Source organism: Labrus mixtus, chromosome 17 (genome assembly GCF_963584025.1).
Source record: "Labrus mixtus chromosome 17, fLabMix1.1, whole genome shotgun sequence".
NCBI lineage: Eukaryota > Metazoa > Chordata > Actinopteri > Labriformes > Labridae > Labrus > Labrus mixtus.
This window is the reverse complement of record NC_083628.1, coordinates 19532651-19546271: the sequence shown is the minus strand read 5'-3', so window position 1 is coordinate 19546271 and position 13621 is coordinate 19532651. Positions and strand designations below refer to the sequence as shown.

The following is a 13621-nucleotide window of genomic DNA, read 5'->3' as shown; positions in this document are numbered from 1 at the left end:
CATTTTTTTTGGTTTATATTATAATATCGTGTTTTCCAGAACCATGATGAGACTGGAGGTCTAATATGAATAGCCTATAGCTTTAGAACACCAACTACATCACCTGATGTTGTTTGTGCTTCAGGAAAGACAGATTTTGCAGCGTGCTGACTGAACCCCAGAGAAGAACATCAGCAACGACTGCATTATAAAGATCAGTGTAAAGGTAGAGAAAGGGAGGATAAACGCCATGACCTCCATTTTAAACATGAACAGTTATCATCATGATCTGCTTCATGAACCTTTGTTTACCAGTTCATGATCGGTACCATTTCAAATCATTTTGTGACCTTGAAAAACACTTGATAACTATAATGTATTGTATAGGATCTGAGTGTCTGTGTTGGCCTGTGGGAATTTATTGTAATTTTTATCGAATGATGTGTTTTATTAATGATTTCTTATGAAAGAGGTATAGATTATAAGATTATTCTTATTTCTTCTCCTTTTCATTCAAGAGTCGATGACTTATGTTTGTTTTTAATTGTTTTGGTTGGTCGATAAATAAATAAAAACTTGAGGTGTATGCATGTGTGTATGAGTGTGTGTATGCGAGTGTGGGGATATGATAGTGTGTGTACTTTGATATTTTGTTACTGCATCAGAGCACTCTGAAGTCGTATTTTATGTAATTAAACAAATAATAGATGACTGGATAATTAGAAGAAAAAAAATCTAGCCAAGTCTAGCAAGCTAAACAACGTTTTAATTGTCAGTTAACTATATAAGAATAATGGAGGGAATTTAGCTTTATGGTTGTTTGCAGTGTTGTTTTTTTAGTCAGTCTGCTGTTCCCCTCCAGTCCTGCAGGGGGCGATAGAGAGCACACGGACTGGTTCGCCAACTACCTGCCATTAAACCGAATGAGAACGTTCTTCCATCCAGCTAGCATCACCCGGGAGTCTTGAATCTCCTGTTGTGAAAAGTGCTCCGTGTTGTGTAGCAACCAAAGAAACCAAGAAGGAGACATTTAGGAGTGTAATAGTAAGTGTTTTATTGTCATTCTGCGCAGATAAACACATCTGAATTGAAACATTTGAAGCAGTCGTAAGCTAATTTGAACCTGAAGTTTGTAAACAGTTTAAACTTCCCTGAGATTTTGTCACTATGTTATCAGCACTGTTTTAAAAGTTGTATTAACTTTCTACAAACACTGACGTATTGTTGACGTAATGTAGGATACTGTTTGCTAACTGCTTAATAAATATTGAAGTGTAACGGTGGGGATTTCATCTTTTGTCTTGTTTTGGTTTTCTTTTGGTTGTTTGGCTAGACTTCATGAAAGCGAACAGTTTCTCGAACATGTAAACAACATTAGCCCGACGATCCTTTCTTCAAACTAAAGACACATTTATGAGCCAGATTCACTTAAAACGTTTTCAGTATGTTAGTAGGATCACAGATTTCAGTGTACGCTCACCACGGTGTTTAAACACAAAGTTAAGATCGTTACTATGATGCTTTAGCTTTGTAAATGTTTTGTTTAGTTACCCATCCTCTTTCACTGTGTGGACATGTGCATCTAAAACGATTTAGATTATCGTGACCCCCATCCCAATTGAATTGAAAAAGGGACACCTTCATATATTCTTGATTCATTAGACTTAAAGTGAAGTATATAAGTCGTGTTATGGAAACCCAGGTTGCTTTGAGAGCGGTCTTCAGCTTGTCTGTGTTGTTGGGTCTGGTGTCTCTCTTCTTCCTCTTAACACCCCATGGCTTCTCTTAGTGTGAAGTCTCCACAGGCAGTGAATTGGGCCCTCATGGCATCTGCTTTTCCACTGTGTTTTATGAAGTCCAGAGTCAACACATACGTCTGCAAGGAGATTTGACATGTTTGCTGAACGCATCATGGAGATGCTGATTTCCTTTTCCAGCAGGACTTGGCACCTGACCACAGAGACAAAACTCCCACTAACTGGTTTGCTCACTGTGGTGTTACTGTGCTTAATCGGCTAGCCAAGAGAGACTCCAGACCCGTCAATACAGACGAGCTGAAGACCCCTATCATGGCAAACCTGGGCTTCCATAACAGCAGAGCCACAGGCTGGTTGCCTCATGCCACGCAGCATTAAGGCAGTAATTCATTCAAAAGGGATTCGGACCAAGTTTTGAGTGCATAAGAGAACATACTTTTCAGACTGTTGAACTTTCTGTATTTTAAGTCCTTATTTTGGTTGTTTATATTCTTAATGTTATATTTTCAATTGTCATGAGCTGTAAGCAGCAATAAATGAAAGTTTCCCTTCTTGCATTCATTTACAGGGAAACATGAACTTTTCCATGATAGTCTAATGTTTTGAGATGCACCTGTTTTTTCTCTCTGCTCTACGCTCTGGCTTCACACCAGCGTTTTCTGTGCTCGTGAGCGATTTGTGATTGCTGTTTGTTTTATTCAGCATGGAGTGCGGCGGCCTGGTCGGTGACGTTCTATCCCCAGAGTCGACGGTTACCTCCCTCCTGTCCAGCTCAGGTCACCTGAGAAGCAACCTGCTGGCTCCTGAACACAACACCTCCTTCAGATACAGAGACAAGGTTCATTCTGTTTATGCAGAAGTTAATGGGAATTGTGTGGAAAATGTACCCTTCTTTAACCGGTTACTGATCCAAATTCAGCTGACAGTTGACAACCAATGGGGCTTCTTTTTGAAGAAAAGCATGAACCTTACGGCCTTGGAGTTCAAAAGACTCCAAACACTTGTGTTAATATCTGAATGATTTAAATGCTTTCAGTTGAAATCCCTCGGGCGGTCTCACACTAAATCCTCTTCAGTCACTCCCCTGTACTCATGTTTTGTGGTCTTCACATCACCTTCCTAACGGGAGTGATAAAAGTCAAAGCAATCTGCTGGCAGAAAAGCTTTTGATGTCATTTAGATCACTGAAAGTAAAATAACTCATTGTCGTGAACTGATTGACTGCAGGACTATGAATCCGCCTCGGCAGCACTGGACGCCTACATTGCAGACTTCGACAGAAGTGGGCAGAACAGAGGGTCTCTGACAGGAAAGCTGGTCCTGCCTCAAAGTCTACCCTCCACGCCATGCAGACCTGGAGCGAGCATGCTCAGAAACAAAGACGGTAGGTCATCACACAGAGGTGCTGGAGCTCTGTGTGTCCAACCTCCATTTGAACCTGAGTGGGAATTCAATAATGTGGTACAAGATCGTACGTCATCTATGAGATGAATATCTAGAGGTGCATCTCAGTCTGTGATTATTTGTTGTCAACTGTTTGTATAAAATGTTACATGTTTTTTCTTTGTGTTTTGTTTTGGCCCACAGTTCTCAGGGAGCGTTTGACGGACAAGGAGCTGGACTTCCTTAACCTCCCCGTCAGCTCCCTCCATCACCGCAGCAACAGAGACAGACTCTCCATGACGACTGACGAGTTACTGTCCATCCCTCGTGACGGCTCCATGCCCGTCACCCACACGTCCGCCTTTATCCAAGGTCTTTATCATCGTCCACCTCTTGTACCTCCACTGTCATCAAAAGGTCACCAAACACATCGCCTACACGTCTGCCCTCGAATGAGGTCTCTAACACATCACCCACTCCTCTGACCTCATTCAGGGTCTTAAATGCATCACCTCTTTTTTTTTTTTGTCCAAAGGTCCTTAAATGTATCACACACACCTCTCCCTTCATCCTCGCTCTTCAACAGCATCATCCACTTCCTCTTTTTTTTCTGATGTCATTAAACACATCATCCAAACCTTTGTCTCCATAAAAGGTCCATACATGCGTCATTAACAAACCTGTCATTAAATGCAGAAATTTAACCTCCACTTGTTTTTAAAAATTGTTAAATGCATCACCTGAACCTCTGCTTTCAACTCAGGTCATCAGAAGCATCTTGCCACCTCCTCTTTTCTTAAATGGTCTTTAAATGCATCATCAAATATACATATACCTGAGCCCTTATAAGAGGTCATTAAACATATCACAACAATTTCTGCTTCTATCGAAGGTCTTTGAACTCATTCAAATTAAAATGATCAAAAAAGGAGGATAGATTGAATATTCATTGGCTTGCTTGTGAATTCATTGCTCAACAGCTTTTAGGTGTGTTTTTTTAAGCGTGCGTTTCTCAGGTCCTCTGACTCTCATCTTTCTGTTCCAGGCCTCATGTCCAAGTCCAGGGAGTCCCAGCCTCGTCCCACCTCCTCCAGACCAGCACAGAGACCCTGGGACAGACTCAGCAGCAGCCACACCGCTCCCCGCATAAACCTCCATCACCACACTCACCCAACCAGGATGCCCAGAAGCTCCAGGTTCATGCTGTTTTCTGCACTTTGTTTTCTAAAATATATCATAAGAACTCTCACTACATCTCCTCCACTCTGGGTGCAGGGGCAGACCAGGCACAGCCATGATGAAACCGGATGCTGATATTTCCTCCGGCAGCTGCTACAGGGTAGATGTTGTTTTTATATTTCATCAGCCTCGAGGTGGTCTTAAAAAAAAAAAAGATCAGACTATGTAAAAATATGAACTCCTCCTGTCTCTCTCAGTCCTCACACAGAGCAGCGAGGACGGAGCGGGCCGACCTGTCCTCATCGCTCCACCTCCCTCACTGGTTCACCAGCAACAAGTCTGACATGGACTGCTCCGGAATCACCAGCGTGCCCGACCTGAAGTACCCGGCCTGGATCCAACGCTGCGACCTGAGCGAGCCTCCGCCGCCTTCAGAGTCAGAGCTGTGGGATGACCGAGGTACAGCGCGCCCTGCACGGCACAAACACTGTTTTTGACAGCTGTATTACAAACTGTATTACAAATTGTTGTAGGGTTAAACTGTAACAACTGAGGGTGGATTTCACTACCACAGCCCCCCTGGGTGGGGTTTCCAGGTCACCTTAGGGCGCCCAACACAGACGGAACATATTGTGAGCTTAAATGCATTCCAGTGTGGAGTAAACAGAATCCAGTTTGATTATGTGCTACAGAAATAAACAATCATTTTTATAATATGTTGCTCTTCCAGGTGTTCCCCTTCCTGCAGTTCACAGATCCGGAGCTCCGTCCTGGGTCGAAGAGCTGGAGGGCGACGATGTTTCTGACCAGACACCTGCCCAGGTGAGAGAACTGAACCCTCAGTGAGCAACACTGTCCAATGAAGTAAATAATAATAATGCATTAGACTTATGTAGCACTTTTCTTAATACTTTAAGACACTTAGCAAAGAATAACGGCAAAACAAAACAGCTAAGAAATAGTGAATAGAGAATGAGGATGAGGATGAGGAAAGAGTTTTTTTTGTGGTTGTAGGCGATGTTGAAAAGGTGAGCTTTTAGGGGTTTCTTAAAGGTGGAGAGTGAGTGGGGGGTCTCTGATGATTTTTCCAGAGTTCCAGAGGGTTGGAGGGGCAATGGAGAAGGCCCTGTCCCCCCAGGATCGATGGTTAGTCCTGCAGAGGGGGGAAAGGAGGTTTGCGTCAGCAGACCTGAGAGTATGCCAGTGGAGGAGCTCAGACAGGTAGGGGGGAGGAGCCAGGTTATGGAGGGCTTTGTAGGTGATGATAAGGAGTTTAAGTGGATACACTGGGGGATGGGGAGCCAGTGGAGTTTATGAAGGAGGGGGGTAATGTGGTCACGGGAGTGTTTCAGAAGACGAGCAGCAGAACTGTCAGTGAAATGAGACCAGAAAGTTATTACTGGTTTATACAGAGCTTTCAATGACATATTAGAGTTTGTTTCAGTTGGTGGAGCAAACTCTGATGTCATGACTGAGTGTCAGGAGGTAAAGTAATAATCATTGTGTGTGTATGTGTGTGTTATCAGAGTGACAGCCGGCAGACTCTCAGAGATCTCAGGCTTCAGTTTGCTGAACAGATTTCTCTACTCGCCGCTCAGAAGAAAAGCTCTGACATCATGGAAACTCTGTTCAGAGGTAAAGATAAAGACTGTTGATGTTGGATCCATGTTGTGGGTCACAGACTCTTGACGCTGTGTTTGCTGTAAATGTGTTTTCATCCTCTCAGACAACAGGATTGAGTCTCTGATCCAGAAGGCCGACCAGGTGTTGAACTCTCTGTCTCAGAGTTCTGGAGGAGCAGACAGCCGATCACATTCGGGTAAGAGTAAGACTTAGTCACATGACCAAACCTGCGGACAAAAAGAGTGCAATGCGACATGCGGCACAGTCATCGTTTAGTCTGGATTAATCGAGTTTCATGATTGTGGGAAGACAAAATCCTAATTGAAATGAAACTCAAATAATTTCCCAGCCCTGAAAATGCTTTGATATACATTTAGAAAATAAAGTGGGAGCAAACTTTCATATTTCATATTTGTAGTGGCACAGATGGCCTAGTGCAGGGATGGGCAACTTTGGTCACAGCAAGGGCCACATTCATTTAATTCTCACTGCCAGGGGGCCAAATTATAGGTTACAAAAACAATTACAGTCAATTATGTCTCAAATTTATCTCAACATATACCAGTGATCAAATATTATTATGGACATATTTCTGGTTTTCATGATTTCATGGCAGATTTTGTCATGTTTTCTTCATGTTTCCAATTAATTGATATGTAAAAATTGACCTGAGGGCCACATTGAGGGTTGATGGGGGCCGCATGTGGCCCCCGGGCCACCAGTTGCCCACCCCTGGCCTAGTGGATAGGTCACGCCCCATATATGGAGACTATAGTCCTCCAAGCAGACGGCCAGGGTTTTAAATCGGCCTGTGGCTTCTTTCCTGCTCTCATTCCTTCTCTCTCTCTCTCTCTCTCTCTCTCTCTCTCTCCCTCCCTCCTTGGTTTCCTATTCAGTCCACTGTCTTATCTAACAACAACCCAAAATAAAAAATTAAACATCTTCTATCTTCTTCATCTATTTGTAGCTCTCTGAGTTCTAGTAAACTTGTCACTGCTTAAACAAAGGTTATCACATATTTCTCCCTCTTAGTTCTCCGTTGATCTAATTGAACGATTGTTGTTTGTGTTGCAGTCAGTATCCATGACAGTGTCGATGAAGAAGGCAGCCTGATGAAGACAGAGGAGCTTTTGCACGGCCCTCAGTTCAATCAGTGAGACCCCTTTTTTACACTTTTTTTCAACAATAGATCTAAAGCACAGTCAGTAAGCTAACTGAAGGATATGTGATGTGTTGAACCTGCAGGGACTCAGAAGCAGCAACAGGGGGCAACACAGAGGCTCAGACCGACAGTGGAGCTCCGGTAGGTGTTGGAAAACTTTACAGTCAGTGCAGTCCTCTGACAGATCCAGGATCACAGCCTCTTTCTCTCCCAGCTTCAGGACTGCTGTCTCCATGGAAACAACATCTTTAAACAGCCGGGTCCAGCTGAGGCTCTGAAGCAGATGCTGTTCAGGCTGCAGGCGGTGGAGGCGGAGCTTCAGCGACGACAGGAGGCGCCATCAGCTCCAACAGAGACCGACAGGTTACAGACACGAGAGACTCCAGTGAAACAGGTGTGAACAGACGAGTGCACTTAAGACGGGAGCTCAAGTTCTCTCTTTTGCATATCAGTCAACATCCATCTCTCCATCGTTAGTGTGCCACATAGATCAGTGCTCAATGCTCACTTCATACTCGATATATTAGTACTGATGGCCCTACAGCTGCACTCACAGTCAAATTTAGTTCTGTCATTTTCTGGTTCTTCTGTTTCCCTTTGTGCTGATATTCACATGTTTGTGCTTTGAATTGTGAATGTTTTGATCGTATTTGAAGGCATGTTATTGTGCTTTTGTCTGTCTTGACTATAATCTATTTAATCCCGATGATACTTCCCTCCTTGTTAAATCCAGGTTAATAATAAAAATTCTTGGGGTATAATAGTTTTCAGGTTACTCAGAGTTTTTCTCTTTGTGTTGCAGAAGCCTGAGAGGGAAGCGGAGCTGGAGAGTATTTCTGGTGGAGCGTCACTACAAAGGTACCTGAACATCTTCATACACATGATTCCTCTCTTCAGAGTTAGTTCACAAAGTGAGCTGCTGCTGCTGCAACTTACTTAATGATGATGATGAAGCGTTTGTGCTATGAGAAAAAAAGTGCTGCCCGTGCGTCTTCTCTCAACGACCACAGTCTCTTGACAATGTTACAATTCACTTAGCAGACGCTTCTATCCAAAGCGACGTACATCAGAGAGTAATCCATTCATACACCGTCACCAAAGCAAAGGGAGCAATGCGGGGTTGCCCATGACACATCGGACATGTTGCTCAGGTGGGGATTGAACCCTCGACCTTTTTGGTTGAAAGGCGATGACTCTACCAACTGAACCACAGCGGCCCATGACAACAGCTGCTGTATGTTTTAAATTTGAGGTTGTTTTTCATTCCTTCACTGTGCTCATCAAACGGAGTGGGCTTGCCCTCCCACTTTGTCTGGATGATGAGCTTAATGATAATGACGGCCCTGATATCACGGCTCCAATCGGACAAGGAGCACGGAGGATGTGGGTTCATGACACGGTGGTGACCTCAACAGTGACCTTGAATTATTTTCAACTAGAAGCGCTCTGATTGGCTGGGCGCTACACCTTTTTCTCCAGACGGGATCTTTGAGAATATTTAAAAACGTCTCAAAACTTCTTATTAGGAAAGTTTTCTCATCTCACACTAACACTTAAACACTAAAGGCTGAATGTTTCCATCCTCAGAGCTCTGCATCACCTGAGCCGACTGAAGATGCTGGTGGAAGAGCCCAGAGAGAAACGCACACAGGAAGAGAAGGAGAGGGATGAAGACGAAGGACGCTACTCTTCTTCTTCAGCTGATGGACTCACCTGCACTCAGCAGAAACGCTCATGAAGCCCAAGACCAGCTCGTCCATGTCATCATCATCATCAGTTAGTGGTCTCTTTGTCCTCTCCTCGTTGTTTCCCTCTGATGTGCGGCAGCAACAGGACGCAGTAAAAGACAAAGAATCTGAAGGAAGTCTGCTTTGGATTTATATTTTTTAACTAAGGGTGTATGGATGTAGTCCGGGGACCAAATCAGACTCTTTATCTATGGCATGAAATGGGTGTGACAGTTAACTGTTACAGTGAAGGAAGCTGTGAAACATTCGGTGGTTTCCAGATAAGAAAGGCAACTAGACTCGAACTGAGAGATAAAATGTGCTAAATAATTAGCTGCTAAGATGCTTAAAGGTCACATATTCTCCTCCTCCTCAACCGGTTTAGCTCCCCTATGCTCCCCTATGTCTATAAACCCCTCTATTTCAGCCCTGCTCAGAACAGGCTGTTTCTGTGTCTGTACCTTTAAATATGTAAATGAGCTGTGTCTGACCACGCCCCTCTCAGGAAGGGCTTGGGTGTACTCAGTGCTTTCTCTCTCCATGTCCTATTGTTTACGGTGAGAAGGCAGACTCAGAGTGAAGAACAAACACCTAGCTGTGGGAGTGTCACCCACCTGGGGGAGGGGTTACTGCCCTTTGTGATGTCATGAAGGGAAAATCTCCAAACGGCCTGTTTGAGCACACATTTTCTGAAAAGTGGAGCAGGCAAAAGACGAAGAGGATGGACTTTTCTCATCATTGGGGGGTTTAGACAGGTACGAGAAACATGTTAGTGTTAGAGAAACATGGGGAAGTGGATTTTGCCAAATGTGTGGCCTTTAAATGTGTGAATGTGCCAAAATGAACGACAGGTGTAACGTCCACTTGTTCGTTACTGCACGGAAAATATAGTTTGAATTCTATTTGTTGCCAAGACAGCAGCAGGACTCTTGAGGTGAGAGTGTCACAATGCTAGCTGCATACATTTTATATACATTAGCATTAGCTACTGTAGCATGCTATCAAGCAAACATGTGACGCAAAAAAAAGCTCCTGTGAGGAACTTTTGTGTTGGTTGATTTTGTTGCCCGTGTGTATGAAATTGGACGACGACCTCTTAGTGAGTCGTGTTGTTTTTTTTTAATGACTGATGATGAAATATCTCATCCGTCTTTCTTTTCAATGTCCAGAGTGTACTATACTTTTGTTAACATGTCGAATGTTACTGCGGCTACTGTTACTACGCTGACATTAACTTAACATGATAAATGTTACATGCTCATGAGAGCAGCCCCCCCTGAACATTATTTTAGCTCTATTATTACTTAAACATTCTGTCATGTCACTGTTACGATATAATGAGACATTTCAACCTGCTAAAGTTTGGCATGTTTGAATTCACGGCTGCTGCTCTTCTGATATAACTGTAAATGTATGATTTTAATCTCGTCAGTTTACGACTTTAACCTTCTTGTATGACTTCAGTCCCGATATCTCAGATTTGTTTACCCTTAATGTTGCCCTAATACTCCTTGGTAGGATGAATCTCTAATCAGAGCTGAAAGTTAAATTAAAAAAAAGTGCCTGAGAAAGTTTGACACTGACTGATGGTGCTGCTGAAGTGCCTGAAGACGACGGGCGGTGATGCTTTACCACACAGCAGAGGTTTGTTATTAAAAGTGTTAAAGTTCTTTACATAATGAGCTCACTTTGTCATCGTTGTTTTACCAGCATTATTATCATCATCATCCTGTCTTAAGATGAAGAACATGCAGTCAGTATTTTGTGTCACATTCAGAACCACTACACTGCCAAACAGATGTTTAAAAAAAACATCCATTTTGAGTGTTTTCTATCTTGAACAGTCTCCTGCTGCTGTGTCTTCAAACCGCTCACATTAAAACAAATGTTAAAATCACCACCTTCATGCTGTCTGGTTATTTATTTATTATTAATGAGGTTAATCCTTTAAACTGGAGTTATATAGAGATGGTGTAACAAATCAGGAAATGTTCTTTTTGTACCCACAGTTCTGTGTTTATTCCTGCAGTAGAGTTATGAAACATGTGGCTCTATGGGCAGTGACTCGCTCACCGAGCCATCCCCATGTGGCCATTTGAGGAACTGCAGTCTTTGGTAGTTCTTCTGTTGTCTCTATAACTTCAAGGTTTCCTGTTGGTCATGACCAGACGTTTATCAACCCATCACTCCCCGCTGATATCACAGTCTCCCCCTTGTGGTCAAACGTCACACTCTGCACGCCATCGCTGTGTCCCGACAGGCTGCTCACAACGAGAGAAGCCACATCCACCATCCTGACCAGACCGTCACTGCAGGCAACAGCTAAAGTCTTCCCTGATGGGCTGAACGCCACCTGATTGGCGGCCTGTTGTCCAGCTTCTACAGTTGCGGTTGCTGATGACGGTTTCCTGACGTCCCACAGCTTGACGACGCCGCCGGTGTCACAGGAGGCGGCGATGCCTCCTGCCAGGCTGAAAGCGGCGTCGTTGCAGGGGTGCTGGTGACCCTGGAAGGTGGCAACACAGATACCCACTTTGGCGTCCCACAAGGCGAGGGTTTTATCAGCGGAGCAGGCGAGGAGGAGGTCAGAGAAGGGCAGGAAGCGGACGCTGTTGACGGAGGCGGTGTGGCGGCGCAGTGTAAGGTGACAGCTCGCTCTGTTCAGGTCCCACAGCTTGATGGTTCTGTCGGCAGAGCAAGACGCCAGGAGGTGACCGCACGAGTGGAAGGAGCAGCCCCAGGTCGGCTGAGTGTGACCGGCGAGCATCAGCACGCAGCAGCCACGAGAGAAGTCCCAGAGACGCACCTGCAGGAGGAACCGTCCGAGAATCAACGACAGGACGAGAAGATCAGACGACACGGGAGAATAATGTAGAGAGGAACCTACCGTGCTGTCTCCACTTGTGGTCGCCAGTTTTGCGCCGTCAGGGTGAAAACTGCACCCGGACAGCCAATCAGAATGACCCTCACCTGTCATCACCATCTGACCAACCTGGCAACAAAAAACGACAAAAAATCACATCTCTGTTACTTCAAAAACAATAAAACATTAGTTCTGAGAGTTATTTATTTCTCATTTTTTAACATTTATTTTCATCTAGTCTTCACTTGAATATGTCAGCGTTGAATGTAATATGTCTTCAAGCTAAATTGTCTCATCTCAAACTCCATCTCTCTATCAATTTAGATTAGTATGGAAGCTCTAAGCGGACATAAGAGGCGCTGCTTGTTAACAGGCAAGGCAGGCAACAGCTTGGGGCCCCAGACCAGGATGGGGGCCCCTGAGGGCTCAAAAACTTTAAACCAGAGCAGCGGCCCAAAATGTGCAAATTTTGCAACTGCAGTCGGAATCCTCCCTAAGGGGGCCCCATCTGACAGCGCTTGTTTTTGTTGCCCTGCTAAGCGTTATTGCTTTGTGAAAAACAAAGTTTGTCAATGAATGTCAACGAAGAAAAGTGAAGGAGAATCATCCATCTACAAGAGAGAAAAAAGAAACAGGAAATGAAAGAGGAAGAGGAGGAAGCGTCTGGACACTGGTTGACATGATGGTGATGAACACTGGTTAGGGCCCCCCCCCAAAAAAAAATAATAAATTGGCCTCAAAAATAGACTCTAGAATCGCCACTGGCGGACATCATCCGTCCATTTTATTTTTACTCAGTTTACCTGTGATAAGTGAGTCTCTAGTTAACCAGGTTGTCTCTTATGTAAACATATCTCACCTCACCTCTAATGTGTGTTGTGTCGTTTAATGTCAATTCATCTCTTTGATAAAGTAGGAACACCGGTCTCGTACCTTCTCTCCGTCGGCTGGCAGCGCCCACAGTCTCCAGCTGCGGTCGTCACTGGCGGAGGAGAGGACCAGCTTTCGTGGATGCAGGTCGACGCAGCTGATGGGGAGCTGGTGAGCCCTCATGGAGCAGGACAGACTGAAGGAACTTTTACATGTTTCAAAACTCACCTGAGCCAGGTGTGGGTCAGGAAACTTTGGATATCTCATTTTGTTGCTTTTCTCTGGAGATTTATCAGGCCTGTCTCCGCTTTTGATGCTTCTTTCTTTCTTCATTTTGGGTTTTTCCTGGTTCGGTTGTGCATTTATGCTGCTTTTAACTCGCTCCTTTTCTATACTGATTAGCATTTTCTGACTCAGAGCTGTTTGATATTTCTCGTCCAGCTGTTTCAGCGCCGGCTCGTATGACTCCAGGTGTTTTTTCAGCTTTTTGAAGTCGTTTATCAGCCTGTTTTTCTCCTCCTGGACTCGTCTGTACTGCAGCCGGTGGAAATCCGTCTCCCTCCGCATCCTCCCCAGTCTCTCCCCTGCAGCCAGCACCTCCTCTCGGAGCAGCTCGGTCTCTCTGTGGACCTCCTGCAGCTCGCTGTGGAGGAGCTGCCTGTGTGTGAGCGCGTCAGGGATGAAGGACACTCCTGCTGAAGTCATCCTCAGAGATTCAGTCTGGAGTTTCTGAGCCGAGCCGTACCACTCGGCCTCAAAGCTCCTCAGAGTCCGGCTCATCCCTAATTTCCGGAGAAAGTTCCTCAGGAAGTCGTCCACCGCCTCTGGGATTTTTGGAATCATTTGAAGTTTGGGAGGTTCGCATTTTCTTCTGGAAGCAGTGGAGGAGGCGAACTCTCTCATCGCCTCCTCAAAGTCCTCCTCATCGTCACTCCTCTCCTCCTCCACCTTGTTCTCCTCCTCTCTGTTCTCCTCCTCTGCTCTCTCTTTTCTCTGCGTTGACATTTTGTCTCCTCTGCCTTTTAAGAGTCTTGTTTACATGTTGTCATGGTAGCTGAATGCTGAGTGTTCTTCACAC

At 44.7% G+C, this 13621-nt stretch overlaps 2 protein-coding genes across 2 annotated transcripts; one reads left to right on the top strand and one right to left on the bottom strand.

The window, feature by feature from the left end:
* The first annotated feature begins 890 nt into the window (after positions 1–890).
* On the top strand, positions 891–10707 carry c17h18orf54 (chromosome 17 C18orf54 homolog). Its single transcript, XM_061061442.1, has 15 exons — positions 891–1023; positions 2439–2574; positions 2964–3120; positions 3324–3491; positions 4165–4315; positions 4395–4458; positions 4556–4757; positions 5029–5120; positions 5825–5933; positions 6025–6117; positions 6996–7074; positions 7167–7224; positions 7298–7477; positions 7886–7941; positions 8671–10707. Exons 2-15 carry the CDS (start codon positions 2440–2442, stop codon positions 8819–8821), a joined length of 1695 nt encoding a protein of 564 aa, XP_060917425.1. The 5' UTR covers positions 891–1023; position 2439; the 3' UTR covers positions 8822–10707.
* LOC132992243 (sperm-associated antigen 16 protein) lies at positions 10692–13561 on the bottom strand. Its single transcript, XM_061061441.1, has 2 exons — positions 12607–13561; positions 10692–11802 (listed from the first exon to the last, which is right to left on the bottom strand). Exons 1-2 carry the CDS (start codon positions 13546–13548, stop codon positions 10969–10971), a joined length of 1776 nt encoding a protein of 591 aa, XP_060917424.1. The 5' UTR covers positions 13549–13561; the 3' UTR covers positions 10692–10968.
* Between the last annotated feature and the right edge of the window lie 60 nt (positions 13562–13621).

Bases quoted from the DNA above. Each gene is read 5' to 3' on its own strand.
- c17h18orf54 (XM_061061442.1), top strand. From the start codon at position 2,440: ATGGAGTGCGGCGGCCTGGTCGGTGACGTTCTATCCCCAGAGTCGACG. The intron at 3,492-4,164 runs GTCTTTATCATC...TTTCTGTTCCAG, and splicing joins CACGTCCGCCTTTATCCAAG to GCCTCATGTCCAAGTCCAGG. The intron at 4,316-4,394 runs GTTCATGCTGTT...CTCTGGGTGCAG, and splicing joins AGGATGCCCAGAAGCTCCAG to GGGCAGACCAGGCACAGCCA.
- LOC132992243 (XM_061061441.1), bottom strand. From the start codon at position 13,548: ATGTCAACGCAGAGAAAAGAGAGAGCAGAGGAGGAGAACAGAGAGGAG. The intron at 11,803-12,606 runs GTACGAGACCGG...TTTTGTTGCCAG, and splicing joins TGCCAGCCGACGGAGAGAAG to GTTGGTCAGATGGTGATGAC.